This window comes from Ranitomeya variabilis, chromosome 3, assembly GCF_051348905.1.
Source record: "Ranitomeya variabilis isolate aRanVar5 chromosome 3, aRanVar5.hap1, whole genome shotgun sequence".
Classification (NCBI taxonomy): Eukaryota; Metazoa; Chordata; class Amphibia; order Anura; family Dendrobatidae; genus Ranitomeya; species Ranitomeya variabilis.
Genome location: NC_135234.1, coordinates 401,114,339 through 401,136,424, shown reverse-complemented (window position 1 = coordinate 401,136,424; position 22,086 = coordinate 401,114,339). Strand labels below are relative to the sequence as shown.

Below are 22,086 nucleotides of genomic sequence, written 5' to 3'. Positions count from 1 at the left end.
AGTTGACCGCAGTGGGTGATGCTGGTAATCTGGCAATGGGTTTGCCACTGGTTCATCCAGTTCAATGTTTGGTCACTCCTTAGCCATTATGTAATTGTGGAGAACCACACAGGCTTTGACCACCTCATCGACTGTCTCCATTTTTAGATTAATGGCTGTTGCAAGAATGCGCCATTTTGAGACTAGAATTCCAAAGGTACACTCTACTGTTCTTCGGGCCCTGGTCAGTCTGTAGTTAAAGATCCTTTTAGTGTGATTCAAGTCCCGACTGGAATATGGCTTCAGTAGGTTTTCACACATCTGAAAGGCCTCATCCCCAACCATAACAAATGGCATCGGTGGGCCTTCAGTGTTGGGGAGAGGTCGTGGCCGTGGAAAATTAAAATTTTTGCCATACACATGGCGGCCCATATCCGAGTTCTTGAAAGTCTGGGAATCGTTGCCACGGCCAAAAGCGCCAATGTCAACAGCGAGGAAGCGACAGTCCGCATCTGCTATTGCCATGAGCACAACAGAAAAATATTTTTTGTAGTTGAAGTACTCCGATCCTGTTCTGGCTGGTTTGATAATCCGTATGTGCTTTCCATCCACCACACCCAAACAGTTGGGGAAATCACACACACTCCAGAATTTCATCCCGGAGAACGTTCCACAAAGCCCGGCAGGTGTCCGCAACTATTCCGGACAGGGTGGAAATTCCAAGCCAGTATTGGAAGTGGGGGGGATGATAAGCTTTCTCCGGTTGCCAGAAATCGGTAATAAAATAAATAAAAAATAAATTACAATCAATTCTATTTATGGTGGTGTTCCGCTAAAGACATAAAGGAAAATACAAAGAATACATGTCAGACCAACAAAAATTGTGACTGGCATATGTTTAGAATTGTTACGTACCTTAATGTAACCAGAAGACGTTCCTTTGCTGGAATCGCTCTACGGAGCTGGGTGTCCTGTCTCCGGATGGCTCCTTGGACACGACCAAGCAAATCCCAAAAAGAGTCTTGCGACATCCTGGTATATTCCGGGAATTTGTCCGGGTTGGCATTAAGCTTGCCATATAGCATGTGATAGGCTCCACGGCTCTCCCGGAGTTCGATAATGGGGTGTCACCAAAAACGCCTACGCCGTGTCCTTCTCTGTCTTTCGCGATTTCTGTGTTGCTCCCAAGCAAACGCACAGGCAAGAAACAGCTTGATGTTTAAATCCAGGTTGAAATAAAAGCTCTCCATGTGAACATCCATCATGACACAGGATACAGTAGCACACTGTTAAGATTTCAGCAGTCCTAGGGTCTATATATATATTCCATAATACACGCCCTCTGTAGCCACATTGGAAGTGTCTGGTAATCTAGATTTTTCTCCTGTAAAATTTTCCCCCATGCGCACAAAAAACGCAAACGCATGACAAAACGCATGGAAAAGCGTTAAAACGCGGCGTTTTATAAACCGCATGCGTTCCCGCATGCGTCTAAAAAATGCTGCGTTTGTACATGTTTCTATGTGTTTTTTCCTGCACTTGTGGTTGCGGATTAAACGCTGCGGATTTGAACGCAAATGTGAAACTAGCCTTACATTGCCAACACCCACAATGCTCCCGCTTCATATACCTGCAAGGCAAGAAGAGCTTAAAGAAAAAGTAAGAAAATCATACAATGATCCCATTATGTCTATTGGGAGTAGAAGAAAAAACATCTGTTTGTTGCTACTTCGCCCAAAAACATCTTAGCTAAACAATAACAACAAGCATTACACATATTTTACACCTAGAAGTATCTAAAGTTGCACTTACAGTACTTAAACTACGCTCGTGAGCTTCATCCAAGACAACTGTGCTGAATTTTGTGAGGCTGGGATCAGTCAGTGTGTGTCTCAGCAGACATCCATCAGTCAGGTACATGATTCCAGTTTTCTAGAGGAATGCACATGTTTTCATATTATATTATATACTAGCAGAAGAGCCCGGCGTTGCCGGGGCATAGTAACTAACTGTGGTTAGTTAAAAAAAATTACAGTATAATGATTATATTGCACATAAAAACATTTCACATATATTCAACACTACAGATAGGTCTGCGGGTGTCACGTTGCGTTTGCAGAGCCCCTGATGTACCTAAACAGCAGAAAAACCCCACAAGTGACCTCATATTGGAAACTAGACCCACAAGGAACTTATCTAGATGTGTTGTGAGAACTTTTAACCCCCAAGTGTTTCACTACAGTTCATAACGCAGAGCCGTGAAAATAAAAAATCTTTTTTTTTTTTTTTCCACAAAAATGATTTTTTAGCCCCTAGTTTTGTATTTTCCCAAGGGTAACAGGAGAAATTGGATCCCAAAAGTTGTCCAAATTGTCCTGAGTACGCCGATACCCCATATGTGGGGGGAACCAAAAACATACATACAGCAGTTAGGACTGCTCTATATGGGTATACCTTGACGTTTGGTGGAGCAACTTAGTATACATTTTTTGCAAAAAACGTATCAACCAAATACCCCGTTTTTTACATCTTTTTACTAGCACTTGCAGATTACTGTGATTTTTTGAAACTGAGTGTTTTTGGTTTTACTATGCTCTTCTGTGTCTTCAAGTTTCTTGGTGGTGTGTGAACATGTTCCTACAGACTTGTTCACTGTGCAAGTAGCCCATGTGTTCCTGTTTCCAAGACGCTTTTTATTGCAAAAAATAGTTTTTGCATCACCACATTTTGAGAGCTATAATTTTTCCATATTTTGGCCCACAGAGTCATGTGAGGTCTTGTTTTTTGCGGGACGAGTTGACATTTTTATTGGTACCATTTTCGGACACATGACATTTTTTGATCGCTTTTTATCACGATTTTTGGGAGGCAGAATGAACAAAAAAACAGTATTTCATGAATTTCTTTTGTGGGGGGGCATTTATACCGCTCCATGTGTGGTAAAATTGATAAAGCAGTTTTATTCTTTGGGTTAGTACGATTACAACGATACCTCATTTTATTTTATGTTTTGGCGCTTTTATACAATAAAAACATTTTCTATAAAAAATAATTATTTTTGCATCGCTTTATTTTGAGGGCTATAACTTTTATTTTTTTGCTGATGACACTGTATGGCGGCTCATTTTTTGCAAGACAAGATGTTGTTTTCAGCGGTACCATGTTTATGTGTTATCCCACTTTTTGTTCGGCGGTATGATAATAAAGCGTTGTTTTTTGCCTCGTCTTTTTTTACGGTGTTCACTGAAGGGGTTAACTAGTGGGACAGTTTTATAGGTCGGGTCGTTACGGACGCAGGAATACTAAATATGTGTACTTTTATTGTTTGTTTTTTTAATTACATAAAGAAATGTATTTTTTGGGAAAAATATTTATTTAGGAATTTTTTACAAAATATTTTTACACGTTAATTTTCTTCTTTTTTTTTTTTTTTTTACATTGTCCCAGGGTGGGGCATAACTATATAAAGTCAGATCGCTGATTTGACACTTTGTAGAGCACTGTGTCAGATCAGCGATCTGACAGGCAGTGCAGGAGCCTTGCCGGCGCCTGCTCTCAGCAGGCACTGACAAGCCACCTCCCTGCAGGACTCGGAAGGACCCCGTGGCCATCTTAGTTCCGAGGGCCTGCAGGGAGGAGACAGGAGGAGACCCTCGGAACAACGCGATCACATCGCATTGTTCGGAGGGTCTCAGGGAAGCACGCAGGGAGCCCCCTCCCTGCGCTATGCTTCCCTATGACACCGGAACGCTGCGATCATGTGTGATCGCAGTGTTCGAGGGGTTAAAGTGCGGGGCCCTGACCGCTCCTGGTACATAGTGCCGGATGTCAGCTGTGATAATCAGCTGACACCCAGCAACGATCGGCCGAGCTCCCACGTGAGCACGGCTGATCGCTATGACGTACTATACCGTCCACGGGAATTAAGTTCCAGATCACATGGACGGGATAGTACCTCCGATGGCAGAAAGGGGTTAAATCACACACCCCCCCTTTTGCTCCATTCAAAATAAAAAAAATAAAAAAAATCAAACCTACACATATTTGGTATAGCCACATTCAGAATTGCCCGATCAATAGAAAAAAAAAATTAACCTGATCGCTAAACGGTATAGCGAGAAAAAAGGTCAAAACGCCAGAATTACGTTTTTTTGGTCGCTGCAGCATTGCATTAAAATGCAATAACGGGCAATCAAAAGAACGCATCTGCACCAAAATGGTATCATTAAAAACGTCAGCTCGGCTCGCAAAAAAATGAGGGCCACCCATCCCCAGATCACGAATAATGGAGATGCGACGGATAACAGAAAATTGTGCAATTTTTTTTTTTTTTTTTTAAGCAAAGTTTTAAAAAAAATTTTCACCACTTAGATAAAAAATAACCTAGACATGTTTGGTGTCTATGAACTCGTAATGACCTGGAGAATCATAGTGGCAGGTCATTTTTAGCATTTAGTGAACCTAGCAAACAAGCCAAACAAAAAAGAAGTGAGGGATTGCACTTTCGCAATTTCACCACACTTGGAATTTTTTTTCCCGTTTTATTGTACACGACTTGGTAAAACGAATGGTGTCGTTCAAAAGTACAACTCGTCCGGCAAAAAAATAAGCCCTCACATGGCCATATTGACGGAAAAATAAAAAAAGTTATGGCTCTGGGAAGGAGGGGAGCTAAAAACGCAAAACCGAAAAAAGCTCCGGGGTTAAGGGGTTAAACAAGAGGCACCACTAACCGAACAACACCATGAAGACCAAAGACATCTCCAAACAAGTCAGGGACAAAGTTATTGAGAAGTACAAGTGTGGGTTATAAAAAAAAAATCCCAATCTCTGGTGATCCCCTGAAGCACTATCAAATCCATTATCATGAAATGGAAAGAACATGGTACCACAACAAAAATGCCAAGTGAGGGCAGTTCATCATAACTCTCAGCCCGGGCAAGGAGGGCATTACTCAGAGAGGCAGCACAAAGACCAAAGGTAACCCTGAAGGAGCTGCAGAGTTCCCAAGAAGATACTGGAGTCTGTCCATACCACCCCTACCTAGGCCGGCAGTCATTGGGGTGGTTTCTTACGCTCTCGCGGCGAGCTCCCAAACATGAACCCTGTACCTTTCCTCATCCCACTTGGCACAGTCCCTGGAAGGCTTTCCACAATTAAACCTCCTCCTACTGAAGGGACGCTTGTAGGAGGGAGCTGACAGACTGGGAAATTTATTTTTTTATGATTCCCTGCCTTTTCCAGAAGCTCATCCAGGACCAGTCCAAAGAGGTAATCCCCTCGCAAGGGATAGTACAAAGTCTAGACCTGGCCTGACTATCTCCGAGCCAGCACTTCAGCCATAACGCTCTCCGAACAGCATTTGAGAGGCCCGCTGCTTTTGCCGCCAACCAGACAGAGTCCGCGAAGCCATCTGATAAGAACGTTGCAGGTGGAATCCGCACAAAAACCGCAAAAAAAAAGCGGTAAATCCACGGTAATTCCGCAGTGAGGTTTACCTGCGGATTTACCAAAATCAGTGCGGAAAAATCCACACACCTTTCCACAACGTGTGCACATACCCAAAAAGTTCATCAAGTCTGCCTAAGTTTAAAATAGACCTGTGCTCGTACCTTTCAGTTTTAGATTGTGTTAGTTTGTACAGTTACCACATTCCCAGGTTTTAGAATATTTAAAAAAAAAATTGGAATATACCTTTAAGAATCAAACACTGTATATTCTCTTGGAGTCAAGTTAAATTACAATAGAGCATATGACTGATAAAGAAACTGAAAAGACCTACCTGTGAAGTGCAGTCATCAAAACGCACTTGGTAACCAACTGTACTCCCCAGCGAACAATCCATTTCTTCTGAAACCCTTTGTGCCACAGAAATTGTTGCTACTCGTCGTGGCTGGGTGACACCTATAATACCGTTTTTTCCAAAACCTTAAAGCAGGGTAATTTAAACAATTAGTCTCTGGACAAAATGGCAAGAAAGATTTAACCTCTATACATCACATACTAAGATTCTACTGCGTTTTACAAATATTATTGGCACTGTCCCCATTGGGGCTCACAATCTAGAATCCCTATCAGTATGTCTTTGGAATGTGGGAGGAAACCGGAGTTCCTGGAGGAAACCTACGCAAACACAGGGAGAACATACAAACTCTTTGCAGATGTTGTCCTACGTGGGATTTGAACCCAGGACCCCAGCACTGCAAGGCTGAAGTGCTAACCACTGATGACATAATGATTAGTGATTGATGTTTGGGTCCGTTGGGTTTGGATGAACTTTAAGGCCGGCGTCACACTAGAGAGTTTTACGGACGTATTAGAGGCACAAAAACAACGCATTGCAAACGGATCAATGATTCTCTATGGGGCAGCTCCTATCTGCCATATATTTCGCAGCTGTATTTTACGGGCTGAGAAAATTGCAGCATGCTGCGTTTGTCAGCGTATTGCGCAAAAAATCCACCAATGAAAGTCTATGGGGGCGAGAAAAATACGGATTACACACGGTCCATCAGAGTGACTTGCGATAAATACGCAGCGGTGTTCTATAGAAAAGCCGGTAATTCAGTGCGGTGTACAGTAAAATCACACTGACAGGTTAGAATTGAGAAAATCTATATATAATTGGGTAAGGGGTACTTCCGTCTTTCTGTCGGCAACTTCCGTCACGGAAATCCCGCGTCGCTGATTGGTCTCACCAGCTGCCTGTCATGGCTGCCGCGACCAATCAGCAACGGGCACAGTCCGAATAGTCCCTCCCTACTCCCCTGCAGTCAAGTGCCCGGCGCCCGCTCCACACTCCCCTCCGGTCACCGCTCACACAGAGTTAATGCCAGCGGTAATGGACCGCGTTATGCCGTGGGTAACCCAATCCGTTACCGCTGCTATTAACCCTGTGTGTCCCCAACTTTTTACTACTGATGCTGCCTATGCAATTACCCAGAAGACTTAGCGATCTCGCGAGACCACTAAGTCATCTGGGTAATTTTGCAATGCATCCTGGGAACGGAAGATGGCGGCAGCCGCGCGTGCATCGCCAGAGCTTCGCTGGATCCCGGCGGGTGAGTATATAACTATTTTTTTTTATTTTAATTCTTTTTTTTAACAGGGATATGGTGCCCACACTGCTGTATACTATGTGGGCTGTGTTACATACTGCGTGGCTGCTATATACTACATGGGCAGTGTTATATACTGTGTGGCCTGTGCTATATACTACGTCGCCTGTGTTATATACTGCGTGGCTGCTATATACTGTGTGCCCTGTGTTATATACTGCGTGTCCTGTGTTATATACTACGTCGCCTGTGTTAGATACTGCATGGCTGCTATATAATGTGTGGGCTGTGTTATTTAGTACGTGGGCTGTATTATATCCTACGTCGCCTGTTTTAGATACTGCGTGGCTGTTACATACTGCGTGGGCTGTGTTATATAGTACGTGGGCTGTGTTATATACTGTTTGGGCTGTGTTATATACTGTGTGGCCTGTATTAACGCATCGGGTATTCTACAATATGTATGTATGTATGTATGTATGTATGTATGTATGTATGTATGTATGTATGTATGTATGTATGTATATAGCAGCCACATAGTATATAGCACAGGCCACATACTATTTGTCTGCTATATACTACATGGCTCCTATATACTACGTGGCCTGTGTTATATACTATGTGGCTGCTATATACATACATACATACATACATATTCTAGAATACCCGATGCGTTAGAATCGGGCCACCATCTAGTATTCGTATAAATTCCCACGCTAGAGTTCATATGAGTTCATGCCAGCAGGGGGCGCAGAACCGCAAGTCTACGATGCTACGTTCCCCTGCTTTCAAGTCATTCCCCAGATTTTACAAGCAGGAGCAACAGCTGCATTAGCAGGCTCCTGGTTGTAAAATTATTTAACCCCTTCAGATGGTATTACAGCGTGGGACGTGACTGAGCGCTGGAAAGGTATGGGATATTGTTGCTTTTTTGTTTTTTTTTCTTTTACAGAACGAGGGTCTTCAGGTGGATTCAGTGCACAATAGAGATTTCACTACCCCATGTGTGTATTAATTTCAATAAAATACTTTATTCTTAATGTGTGTATTATTAACCCTTTAACCCCTTCATGACCCAGCCTATTTTGGCCTTAATGACCTTGCCATTTTTTGCAATTCTGACCAGTGTCCCTTTATGAGGTAATAACTCAGGAACGCTTCAACGGATCCTTGCAGTTCTGAGATTGTTTTTTCGTGACATATTGGGCTTCATGTTAGTGGTAAATTTAGGTCGATAATTTCTGAGTTTATTTGTGAAAAAAACGGAAATTTGGCGAAAAATTTGAAAATTTTGCAATTTTCACATTTTGAATTTTTATTCTGTTAAACCAGAGAGTTATGTGACACAAAATAGTTAATAAATAACATTTCCCACATGTCTACTTTACATCAGCACAATTTTGGAAACAAATTTTTATTTTGCTAGGAAGTTATAAGGGGTAAAATTTGACCAGTGATTTCTCATTTTTACAACAAAATTTACAAAACCATTTTTTTTTAGGGACCACCTCACATTTGAAGTCAGTTTGAGGGTTCTATATGGCTGAAAATACCCAAAAGTGACACCATTCTAAAAACTGCACCCCTCAAGGTGCTCAAAACCACATTCAAGAAGTTTATTAACCCTTCAGGTGTTTCACAGCAGCAGAAGCAACATGGAGGGGACAAATTAACATTTAACTTTTTAGTCACAAAAATGATCTTTTCGCAACAATTTTTTTATTTTCCCAAGAGTAAAAGGAGAAACTGGACCACGAATGTTGTTGTCCAATTTGTCCTGAGTACGCTAATACCTCATATGTGGGGGTAAACCACTGTTTGGGCGCACGGCAGGGCTCGGAAGGGAAGGAGCGCCATTTGACTTTTTGAATGAAAAATTGGCTCCAATCTTTAGCGGACACCATGTCGCGTTTGGAGAGCCCCCGTGTGCCTAAACATTGGAGCTCCCCACAAGTGACCCCATTTTGGAAACTAGACCCCCCAAGGAACTTATCTAGAAGCATAGTGAGCACTTTAAACCCCCAGGTGCTTCACAAATTAATCCGTAAAAATGAAAAAGTACTTTTTTTTCACACAAAATTTCTTTTAGCCTCAATTTTTTCATTTTCACATGGGCAACAGGATAAAATGGATCCTAAAATTGGTTGGGCAATTTCTCCTGAGTACGCCAATACCTCATATGTGGGGGTAAACTACTGTTTGGGCACATGTTAAGGCTCGGAAGGGAAGGAGCGCCATTTGACTTTTTGAATGAAAAATTATCTCCATAGTTAGCGGACACCATGTCAGGTTTGGAGAGGCCCTGTGTGCCTAAACATTGGAGCTCCCCCACAAGTGACCCCATTTTGGAAACTAGACCCCCCAAGGAACTAATCTAGATGCATAGTGAGCACTTAAAACCCCCAGGTGCTTCACAGAAGTTTATAACGCAGAGCCATGAAAATAAAAAAATTATTTTTCTTTCCTCAAAAATGATTTTTAGCCCGGAGTTTTTTATTTTCCCAAGGATAATAGGAGAAATTGGACCCCAAATGTTGTTGTCCAGTTTGTCCCGAGTACGATGATACCCCATATGTGGGGGTAAACCACTGTTTGGGCGCACGGCAGGGCTCGGAAGGGAAGGCACGCCATTTGGCTTTTTGAATGGAAAATTAGCTTCAATCATTAGCGGACACCATGTCGCGTTTGGAGAGCCCCTGTGTGCCTAAACATTGGAGCTCCTGCACAAGTGACCCCATTTTGGAAACTAGACCTCCCAAGGAACTAATCTAGATGTGTGGTGAGCACTTTGAACCCCCAAAGTGCTTCACAGAAGTTTATAACGCAGAGCCATGAAAATAAAAAATTATTTTTCTTTCCTCAAAAATGATTTTTTAACCCACAATTTTTTATTTTCCCAAGGGTAACAGGAGAAATTGGACCCCAAAAGTTGTTGTCCAGTTTCTCCTGAGTACGCTGATACCCCATATGTGGGGGTAAACCACTGTTTGGGCACATGCCGGGGCTCGGAAGGGAAGTAGTGACGATTTGGAATGCAGACTTTGATGGAATGGTCTGCGGGAATCATGTTACGTTTGCAGAGCCCCTGATGTGCCTAAACAGTAGAAACCCCCCACAAGTGACCCCATTTTGGAAACTAGACCCCCCAAGGAACTTATCTAGATGTGTGGTGAGCACGTTCAACCCCCAAGTGCTTCACAGAAGTTTACAACGCAGAGCCGTGAAAATTAAAAATCATTTTTCTGTCCTCCAAAAAAGATGTTTTAGCAAGCAATTTTTTTTTCACAAGGGTAGCAGGAGAAATTGGACCCCAATATTTGTTGCCCAGTTTGTTGTGAGTATGCTGGTACCCCATATGTGGGGATAAACCACTGTTTGGGCGCACGTCAGGGCTTGGAAGGGAAGTAGTGACGTTTGAAATGCAGACTTTGATGGAATGGTCTGCGGGCGTCACGTTGCATTTGCAGAGCCCCTGATGTGCCTAAACAGTAGAAACCCCCCCTAAGTGACCCCATTTTGGAAACTAGACCCCCCAAAGAACTTATCTAGATGTGTGGTGAGCACGTTCAACCCCCAAGTGCTTGACAGAAGTTTACAACGCAGAGCCGTGAAAATTAAAAATCATTTTTCTGTCCTCCAAAAAAGATGTTTTAGCAAGCAATTTTTTTTTCACAAGGGTAGCAGGAGAAATTGGACCCCAATATTTGTTGCCCAGTTTGTTGTGAGTATGCTGGTACCCCATATGTGGGGGTAAACCACTGTTTGGGTGCACGTCAGGGCTTGGAAGGGAAGTAGTGACGTTTGAAATGCAGACTTTGATGGAATGGTCTGCGGGCGTCACATTGCATTTGCAGAGCCCCTGATGTGCCTAAACAGTAGAAACACCCCACAAGTGACCCCATTTTGGAAACTAGACCCCAAAAGGATCTTATCTAGATGTGTGGTGAGCACTTTCAACCCCCAAGTGCTTCACATAAGTTTATAACGTAGAGCCATGAAAATAAAAAATAATTGTTCTTTCCTCAAAAATTATGTTTTAGCAAGTAATTTTTTATTTTTGCAAGGGTAACAGGAGAAATTGGACCCCAATAGTTGTTGCCCAGTTTGTCCTGAGTACGCTGGTATCCCATATGTGGGGGTAAACCACTGTTTGGGCGCACGTCGGGGCTTGGAAGGGAGGGCGCACCATTTGACTTTTTGAACGCAAGATTGGCTGGAATCAATGGTGGCGCCATGTTGCGTTTGGAGACCCCTGATGTGCCTAAACAGTGGAAACCCCTCAATTCTAACTTCAACACTAACCCCAACACACCCCTAACCCTAATCCCAACTGTAGCCATAACCCTAATCACAACCCTAACCCCAACACACCCCTAACCACAACCCTAACCCCAACACACCCGTAACCCTAAATCCAACCCTAACCCTAATCCTAACCCTAATCCCAACCCTACCCACAACTGTAACCCCAACACAACCCTAACCCTATCCTTAACCCTAATCACAAGCCTAATCTTAACCCTATTTCCAACCCTAGCCCTAATTCCAACCGTAAGGGTACCGTCTCACATAACGATTTACCAACGTTCACGACCAGCGATACGACCTGGCCGTGATCGTTGGAAAGTCGTTGTGTGGTCGCTGGGGAGCTGTCACACAGACCGCTCTCCAGCGACCAACGATGCCAAGGTCCCGGGTAACCAGGGTAAACATCGGGTTACTAAGCGCAGGGCCGCGCTTAGTAACCCGATGTTTACCGTGGTTACCAGCGTAAAAGTAAAAAAAAAAAAAACCGTACATACTCACATTTCGGTGTCCTTCAGGTCCCTTGCCGTCTGCTTCCCGCTCTGACTGAGTGCCGCCGTACAGTGAGAGCAGAGCGCAGCGGTGACGTCACTGCTGTGCTCTCACTTTCCGGCTGGCAGACAGTCAGAGCGGGAAGCAGACGGCAAGGGACCTGAAGGACACCGAAATGTGAGTATGTACGGTTTTATTTTTTTTACTTTTACGCTGGTAACCACAGTAAACATCGGGTTACTAAGCGCGGCCCTGCGCTTAGTAACCCGATGTTTACCCTGGTTACAAGCGAACGCATCACTGGATCGCTGTCACAACGATCCAGCGATTACAGCGGGAGATCCAGCGACGAAAGAAAGTTCCAAACGATCTGCTACGACGTACGATTCTCAGCAGGGTCCCTGATCGCTGCTGCGTGTCAGACACAGCGATATCGTATGGATATCGCTGGAACGTCACGGATCGTACCGTCGTAGCGATCAAAGTGCCACTGTGAGACGGTACCCTAACTCTAATTCCAACCCTAACCCTAAGGCTATGTGCCCACGTTGCGGATTCGTGTGAGATTTTTCCGCATGATTTTTGAAAAATCCGCAGGTAAAAGGCACTGCGTTTTACCTGCAGATTTACAGCAGATTTCCAGTGTTTTTTTGTGCGGATTTCACCTGCGGATTCCTATTGAGGAACAGGTGTAAAACGCTGCGGAATCCGCACAAAGAATTGACATGCTGCAGAAAATACAACGCAGCGTTTCTGCACGGAATTTTCCGCACCCTGGGCACAGCGGATTTGGTTTTCCATATGTGTACATGGTACTGTAAACCTGATGGAAAACTGCAACGAATTCGCAGCGGCCAATCCGCTGCGGATCCGCAGCCAAATCCGCTGCGGATCCGCGGCCAATCCGCTGCGGATCCGCAGCCAAATCCGCACATGCCATAACCCTAACCCTACCCCTAACCCTACCCGTAACCCTAACCCTACCCCTAACTCTAGTGGAAAACGAAAAAAAAAAAAAAAAAAATTTCTTTATTTTATTATTCTCCCTACCTATGGGGGTGATAAAGGGGGGGGGGTATTTATTATTTTTTTTATTTTGATCGCTGTGATAGAACCTACCACAGCGATCAAAATGTACTTGTAAGGAATCTGCCGGCTGGCAGATTCGGCGGGCGCACTGAGCATGCGCCCGCCATATTGGAAGATGGCGGCGCCCAGCGAGGAGACGTACGGACACCGGGAGGATCGGTAGGTATGAAGGGGTGGTGGGGGGGTGGATTGGAGCACAGGGGGGGTGATCGGACCACAGGGGGGGTGAATTGAAACAAGGAGGGAGCGGACAGGAGGACGGGGGAGCCGGCAGGCGGACGGAGGGGACCGGACCCCATAACGGAGGACTGGGGGGGCGATCGGTGGGTGTGGGGGGGGTCACTTAAGTATTTCCAGCCATGGCCGATGATATTGCAGCATCCGTCATGGCTGGATTGTAATATTTCACCATTTTTTTAGGTGAAATATTACAAATCGCTCTGATTGGCTTTTTCACTTTCAACAGCCAATCAGAGCGATCGTAGCCACGGGGGGGGTGAAGCCACCCCCCCTGGGCTGAAGCACCACTCCCCCTGTCTCTGCAGATCGGGTAAAATGGGAGTTAACCCCTTCACCCGATCTGCAGGGACGCGATCATTCCATGACGCATACGCTGCGTCATAGGTCGGATTGGCACAGACTTTCATGACGCAGCGTATGCGTCAAAGGTCGGGAAGGGGTTAATATTATTGGATTAATAATGCATAGGTGTCTTATTGACATCTCTCCATTATTAACCAGGCTTAATGTCACCTTACATTAGCAAGTTGACATTAAGCCCTTATTACCCCATATCCCACCGCTACTCGGGAGTGGGAAGAGAGAGGCAAAGTGCCAGAATAGGCGCATCTTACAGATGTGCCTTTTCAGGGGTGGCTGGGGGCAGATGTTTTTAGCCAGAGGGGGAGCCAATAACAATGGTCCCTATCTAGGCTATTAATATCTGCCCTCGGTCACTGGCTTTCCCACTCTGGCGGAGAAAATTGCGCGGGAGCCCACGCCAGTTTTTTCTGTGATTTAACCCTTTATTTTATCAGCTAGAGCCCCCAAATTTTGCACACTCTACTAACATTATTAGTGAGGAATATGCAAAAAAAAAAAAAAAAGGGATATGAAATGGTTTACTGTACGTAAACCATGTCTCATATCCTGTCGGGTTTGATAAGGAGATAGCAAAAGCCGGCAATTGAATTACCCGCTTTTATGCTATCTAGCGCTGTATGAAATATAAATATATATACATATATGTGTCTCACTGATATATCTACTATATAATTGTCTAAGAGGTACTTCCGTCTTTCTGTCTGTCTGTCACGGATATTCATTGGTCGCGGCCTCTGTCTGTCATGGAATCCAAGTCGCTGATTGGTCTCGCCAGCTGCCTGTCATGGCTGCTGCGACCAATCAGCGACGGCCACAGTCCGAATAGTCCCTCCCTACTCCCCTGCAGTCAGTGCCAGGCGCCCGCTCCATACTCCCCGCAGTCACTGCTCACACAGGGTTAATGCCAGCGGTAACGAACAGCGTTATGCCGCGGGTAACTCACTCCGTTACCGCTGCTATTAACCCTGTGTGACCAAGTTTTTACTATTGATGCTGCCTATGCAGCGTCAATAGTAAAAACATCTAATGTTAAAAATAATAATAATAAAAAAAAAAATCATTATATACTCACCTTCCGCCGCCTTTCCCGCTCCTCGCGACGCTCCGTTGACCGCTCCATGCAAGCAGCAGGTTCCGGTGGCAAGGATGGTATGCGAGAAGGACCTACCATGACGTCCCGGTCATGTGACCGCGACGTCATCACAGGTCCTGCGCGCCTGCGCGAGAAGGACCTGCCATGATGTCACGGTCATGTGACCGCGACGTCATCACAGGTCCTGCGCGCCTGCGCGAGAAGGACCTGCCATGACGTCACGGTCATGTGACCGCGACATCATCACACCCTGGGACATGAAGCTGCCGCCTGCACCGCACACAGGCAACAGAACTACAAGGGGCCCTCGGAAGGTGAGTATATGTTTATTTTTTAACCTATGACATACGTGGCTGGGCAATATACTACGTAGCTGGGCAATATACTACGTGACTGGCCAATATACTACGTGGCTGGGCAATATACTACGTAACTGGGCAATATACTACGTTGCTGGGAAATATACTACGTGGACATGCATATTCTAGAATACCCGATGCGTTAGAATCGGGCCACCATCCAGTATATATATATATATATATATATATATATATATATATATATATATATATATATATATATATATATATAGATAGATAGATAGATAGATAGAGAGAGAGAGAGACTGTAGATATGTTTTCACGAATATTTGAGCCCGTGGATCCATTATATGTCCATTTTGCAAGGTTGCGAGAAAAGAGACGCAGTACGGATGCCATACAGATTACATACGGTGGATGACATGCGTAAAATACGCAGCCACACCCTGCCTACGGATGATATACGGATCACTGTTTTGGGATCATTTCTGCGTATTACGCCTGTAAAAAACGGACTGTATTTTCATACGCCAAGTGTGACGCCGGCCTAACAAAAAGTTTGGTTTGCGTTCCAGAACAATAACCGAAATCAAACCCGGAACCCAATCAAATGAACGGAGGGCCCAAACATCTGGCGTTTCCCTAGATGTCATCTTTATGACAGCACGAGAAACACAGACTCTGACAGGCAGTACCTTACATGTTACTGCCAGTCAGAGCTACGATTCCCACGCTGTCACACAGATGACAGTGTGTGAGCCTGTAGCTGTGACCGGTGGTGAAAAGGTTACTGCCGGTCACAGGTGGCTGATAAGAGCACTACTCTCCATCGTATGCCAGGTCTCGCTGATAGCAGCAAGAGCAGGTGTACACTGATGAGAGTATTCACCAGCCGTCGCCTGTCAAATAAGCTAATAAACAAAGAAAAAATTGGACTGGGATTCCCTGTGTTCGTGATTACCAGTGCAGAAAAAGCTGACAGCTGTGGGCTGCAACCCTCAGCTGTCAGCTTTATCTTAGCTGGTTAAATAATTATAAAAAAATGGAGTGAGGTCACCCCCATTTTTATGCATGTAGAAAAGCCGCGGAGACACCATCACGTGTTTCTCAACGCAAGCAATGAATAGCCAGGTCTTTCACCGGGAAGGTACAACCACGGGAAGGGCAGCATCCAATAAAGGAAAACCACCTATGCCAAAACATGGTATCCATCCACAGACAGCTGTTTCGGGGTATTTGCCCCTCATCAGTGTGGAGTAGGAAACTGGCTATTAGGAGCAGTGCCTGGTGAAAGGACTATAAACATAAGGGTGAATGACCTCGGGGAGATCAAAACATCCAACACCGCGGAGACACCATCACGTGTTTCTCAACGCAGTGATCCAGAACACTGCCCCCATCCCTAAAGGGAAATATGCAAATGCATGTAGTAAAGCCGCGGAGACACCATCACGTGATGGTGTCTCCGCGGTGTTGGATGTTTTGATCTCCCCGAGGTAATTCACCCTTATGTTTATAGTCCTTTCACCAGGCACTGCTCCTAATAGCCAGTTTCCTACTCCACACTGATGAGGGACAAATACCCCGAAACAGCTGTCTGTGGATGGATTCCATGTTTTGGCATACGTGGTTTTCCTTTATTGGACGCTGCCCTTCCCGTGGTTGTTCCTTCCCGGTGAAAGACCTGGCTATTCATTGCTTGCGTTGAGAAACACATGATGGTGTCTCCGCGGCTTTTCTACATGCATTTGCATATTTCCCTTTAGGGTATGTGTCCACGTTCAGGAAACGCTGCGTTTTTGACGCAGCATTGAGCAGCATGCATAAAAAAGGCAGCGTCCAGATGTTACAGCATAGTGGAGGGGATTTCATGAAATCCTGTCTCCACTATGCAGTAAAAGACGCATGCGGCACACCCAAGAAAACTCACATGCGGCGCGTCTTTTCAGAACGCAGCATGTCCTTACATAGCAGAAAAAACTCAAGGACAACGCAGGTGACCTGCCAGTGACCTCAGGTGCAGATTTGGTCAGGATTTTACCTGCATAAAATCCTGACCAAATCCTGAAGCAACCCTGAACAAGGACACATACCCTTGGGGATGGGGGCAGTGTTCTGGATCACTGCGTTGAGCAACACGTGATGGTGTCTCTGCGGTGTTGGATGTTTTGATCTCCCCAAGGTCATTCATCCTCATGTTTATAGTCTTTTCACCAGGCACTGCTCGTAATAGCCAGTTTCCTACTCCACACTGATGAGGGGCAAATACTCCGAAACAGCTGTTTGTGGATGGATACCATGTTTTGGCATAGGTGGTTTTCCTTTATTGGATGAAGCCCTTCCCGTGGTTGTTCCTTCCCGGTGAAAGACCTGGCTATTCATTGCTTGCGTTGAGAAACACGTGATGGTGTCTCCGCGGCTTTTCTACATGCATTTGCATATTTCCCTTTAGGAATGGGGGCAGTGTTCTGGATATGTTTATACCCCCATTTTTATAACCTGCCAAGCTACAGCAGACAGCTGGCATTCTCAGACTGAAAAGGGCCATGGATATTGCCCTCCCCAGCCTAAAAATAGCAGCCCACAACTGGCCCAGAAAAGGCGCATACATTAGATGTGCCAATTCTGGCACTTTGGTCAGTTCTTCCCACTTGCCCTGTTGCGGTGGCAAGTGGGGTAATAGTTTTGGCGTCGATGTCAGCTTTGAAATGTCATCTAACATCAAGTCTAGGGGGTTAGAAATGGAGAGGTATCTATCAGACACCTCCATTATTAAACCAGTTGTCAAATTTAATAAAGACACACACAAACACAGAGAAAAGTCCTTTAATTGAAATAATCACTCCCCGACCCTCTTTTACCCATTTATTAAGACCAAAATAAAAAGTCAAAGCTATACTCACCTCTCTGCTGATAATCCATATGTCTCATGATGAGCTCGAAATCTGAATATTTGTAACGGCCAGTCACTCGCAGCCGCGTTCTCACGCTCAGCTCATTGTGATCTGGTTGCAGGTTGAGTGGTAACGTTTGTCACAGCTCAGCAACGCAACCAGATGTAGCAAGGTTGGAGCTCATCATGGGACATATGGAATATCAGTGGAGAGGTGAGTATAACTTTGATTTTTTATTTTGCTCTTAATAATAATAAATGGGTAAAAGAGGGTTGGGGAGTGTTCATTTCAATTAAAGGACTTTTCTCTCTGTGTGTGACTATTAAATTTGACAACTGGGTTAGTAATGGGGGTGTCTGATAGACACCTCTCCATTACTAACCCCTAGGATTTAAGTAAGCTAACATTACAAAGCTGACATCAACCCCAAAAATATTACCTCATTTGCCACCACACCAGGGCATGTGGGAAGAGCTAGGCAAAGCACCACAAAGCACCCAAGTCTTTTCTTTCCAGCCTTTCAACAAGCTTTGTTCGGGCTGCTGAACCCAAAAGTAACACGGACTTCCAGGAGAAGTCTGTGCTCAGGGTCCATGCACAGTCACTAGGTGTCCGATACAGACCCGAACTTTACCGTTTGAGTTCACCCATCTCTAATTATGATGTGTGGTGGGTTAATTATAAAATAGAGTTACCTGCTTTGTAGAGATACTGGGGCAGCTGAGTAGTCTTCCCACTACCGGTGTCTCCTGTCACAATAAAAAACAAATGCTCTCTTGCAGCCTGAAGAAGCTCATCTTTGCATTTGTGAATAGGAAGAATGGGGTAATAGTGCCCATGACCGTCCGATTTATAAGCTCTGGATTTACACTCCATTGCACTTGGTTAGAAATGTTCTGTAACACAATGAATAACATTTCATCAGCTCAGCTATTAAGAACGCCCACACAATAAGTATGTGATCCGGTAAAGTACCAGCTGTGCACTTTTAGCAAAACCTAGCAGCATGTAGAGAACTATATCATACAGTCCTTTCAATGATCCTGGCTAGAATTCAACAGGACCGCAGGGATACTGAGCAACACACAAATAGCACAAATCATACTCATCATATCAGCAATAATATCCTGGTAGGAGGGATTCATTTGTGATTAAAATACCTTATTTCTGCTCCTTGACACAGTATTATGATTCTCTTACCAACCAAATAATAACACACTGCTCAACACTGAAATTGTAAAACCAAGAAGAAAAAGTTGTGGAATTATGGACATCACAGGATCGATAGTAATGTTAATGATGAGAAGATGAAAACAAAATTTTGTAATTATCTCAATTGATTCAGTATTTAGTTTGAGCAGCATGCACAGAAATAACTGAACTTACAAGTCTTGATATGCTATCAATGAGATTATTAATGGTTGTCTGAGTAATGCTCTGCCATGCTGAATGCAATTGGGGACGTAAATCATCAAGATCCGCTGCTGGCAGCACCCTTTGAAATTGAAGACCAATATTGTCACAGATGTATTTGATGGGAGACAAGTCCGGCCATGATTTCATGTTTATGCACACAGGCTGCTCACAGTAGCACGAGCAACATGTGGCCTAGCGTTGTCAAGTTGAAAAATGGCTTCAGGGACACTTTGGAGAAATGGTAGTATCACTGGTTCCACAATTGATCCACTACATGTGAAGTTGTACATCACATACCAAGCCGAAGGTGTGAAAGTATCTACGCAAACCATCAGAAGGAAGTTTTCACAACATTTGGCTACAGTCCAGATGTTCAGCTATAGGAGTTCCACTGACCTCACGCCACTGCTTTCAAAGACTATTACACTGCAGAGCAGAACAGTAATGGAGAGTGGAATGGAGGTCTATCCTCTTCAACTAGTTTCGTGTTTGTCTTGGATGCACGTCCGTAATGCTATAAAGAAACCTTCAAGAGAAAACATCACACCAGTGCCTCTCCCCGAATTATGGTGTGGGGTGACAGAACATACGGTAGCCAGACCCCTCAAGTCTTTATTTCAGGCACACTAACAGCTCATAGTTACATTGCCTTGGTTCTGGAACCAGTGGTACAGCCATTTCTCTACAGTATCCCCGGAGCTGTTTTTCATCCCGCCAAATGCTTGTGGTATTGTAAACAGCTTGCATGGCCTAAACGTCTCTGGACTGGTCTCCCATCAAGCACATCTGTGACATCATTGATCGGTAATTAAAAATGGAGCTGCCATCAGTGGATCTTGATGATTTGCGTGCTGAAGTGCATTCAGAATTGCAAGACATTCCTCAGACAACCATTAATAACCTTAAGCTGTGGTTATCAATAGTGATGAGCGAGTGTACTCGTTGCTCAGGTGACCTCTGAGTATTTGTTATTGCTCGGAGATATAGTTTTCATTGCCCCAGTTGCATGATTTACGGCTTCCAGGTACGCTGAATACATGTGAGGAATGCCTGTTTGTTAGGGAATTCCCACATGTATTCAGCGTATCTGGAAGCCGTAAATCATGAAACTGAGGTGATGAAAACTATATCTCCGAGCAATAACAAATACTCGGAGGTCACCCGAGCAACAAGTACACTCGCTCATCACTAATTATCATGGTTAATAACTGGATTTTTTTTTCTGGACCACTTATCCTTAAAATCACAGACAACCCCTTTAAGGACATATTGGAAAACCACAATGAATTGTATAGATTATAGACTATAGATGTCCCCTGCAGGGAATAGTGAGGTAAACCATCACTAGCATTTAATATGAATTTCTTTCAATTTTATGTGAAAAATCCACAAATAAAAACACATTTACTGCCAGAGATATTGACATATCGCAAATTTCTGTTTATGCTGCAAAACAAATAACAGCCTGAAGGCCTGAGAGCTACAGGAGTCCCATTACAGCTTGCTGGAACTGTAAAACACTGCGCTTTGCTGAAAAGAAAATACGTAGCTTCAAAAACGCTCCAAATACTCATTGTAAGAACTTCGCCTTAAGGTCACGTCCCATGGCCAAGAACACTGCTTTTTTCTGTGCGTGTCCGCGCTAAAATATGCAAGAGCAATCTGCTTTGCTTATGGGGTTTTCTTCCTGTAGAAACGCTGAGATTCTGCATTGAAAAATGGCAACTTTGTGTTTTACATTGTTTTTCCCCACAGAAGTCTATGGGGGAAAAAAACACAGTTCAACAGCATATTTGTTAAACGCAGCAGATTACCTGCACATACAGTACACAGTGAGAATGTCACGAGTGTTTATTCCACTCACCAGTCATTGCACAGAAATCTCCCAAGTGTTCATTTTAGCCCAGCTCCTATAGCAGCTAGCCATGACTGGGAGAAGCCATGTTGGCTGCCATCAGAATATGATACCAGCACTTGGTCCCGTAAAGCTAATAATAACAGCACGACACCTTCCACATTCCCCCACCACTAATGGGTGCACTGATGATGAACCCTAACCTCATCCCATCAGTTATACCCACCTTCCAGGCTGCGGAGCGACTGAAGCTTTTTGTCCCCCACGGGGATCCGTACACTGCAAACATTTCCTGGAGTAATGGAAGCGTGCGCCGTGCTGGGGATGAAAACAAGCCGATAGCGCCACCTAGTGGCATTTAAAAGGTTCTGCGTGAGCAAATGTCTCCAAGGCTTCCACGGGGCGCAGTGTTTTTTCTCCCCTCATAGGTATTTTTTGATAGGCTACTTCACGCTCACTTTTGCATTTGTCATATTAAACCAGAGGGGAAAGCACTTTTCATGGAGACTTCTATAAGCATTTTAGGTGACTTTGGCCCTATATATCAATGCAGTTTCTCCAATTCTCAGGCGTTTTGCTCCTTTTTTAGTGGCTTTTGTATTGTCGCCTTATTCTCACTATATTTTGCGCCATTGTCTTTCTTTTTTAAGGTTTTTTTTTTTTATTGTTTTGAACAACGTTGCTGATCCAGATGTTTTTAGACAGATTCATGAACTGTCACTCATGTCAAATGTTGCATTGTTTTAGCCCATCTATCCCCAGTCCCTGCGTAAGGTTTCTGATTGATTTTTTTATTTTGGCGTAGCGTAGATGAAGATTGCGGTGCTACATTTAAGGCCGGGTGCCCACGATCCGGAACGAGCAGCAATTTGTATGCAGTGCATGTCCGCGGAGTCCAGAGTGTAGGAAAATCCGCATGTGATCACTGAACCGTGCCGATTTATCGCATTCAATGCATTCTATTGATGTCATTTCTGTAGCG

At 44.3% G+C, this 22,086-nt stretch overlaps 1 protein-coding gene across 4 annotated transcripts in view; it reads right to left on the bottom strand.

Moving 5' to 3' along the window:
• The window catches only part of DHX40 (DEAH-box helicase 40), a 187,302-nt gene extending 165,789 nt beyond the window's left edge, over positions 1-21,513 (bottom strand). For 2 of the 4 annotated variants that reach the window (XM_077296171.1, XM_077296173.1), the window contains exons 1-4: positions 21,331-21,513; positions 18,529-18,729; positions 5,762-5,907; positions 1,792-1,911 (exon numbers count right to left, since the gene is read on the bottom strand). In XM_077296171.1, the coding sequence (XP_077152286.1) occupies positions 1,792-1,911; positions 5,762-5,907; positions 18,529-18,709 (447 nt within the window). In that variant the 5' untranslated portion in view covers positions 18,710-18,729; positions 21,331-21,513. Of the gene's footprint in view, positions 1-1,791; positions 1,912-5,761; positions 5,908-18,528; positions 18,730-21,113 lie in introns of all 4 variants that reach the window. The other 2 variants (XM_077296174.1, XM_077296172.1) reach the window with 2 other exon arrangements.
• Between the last annotated feature and the right edge of the window lie 573 nt (positions 21,514-22,086).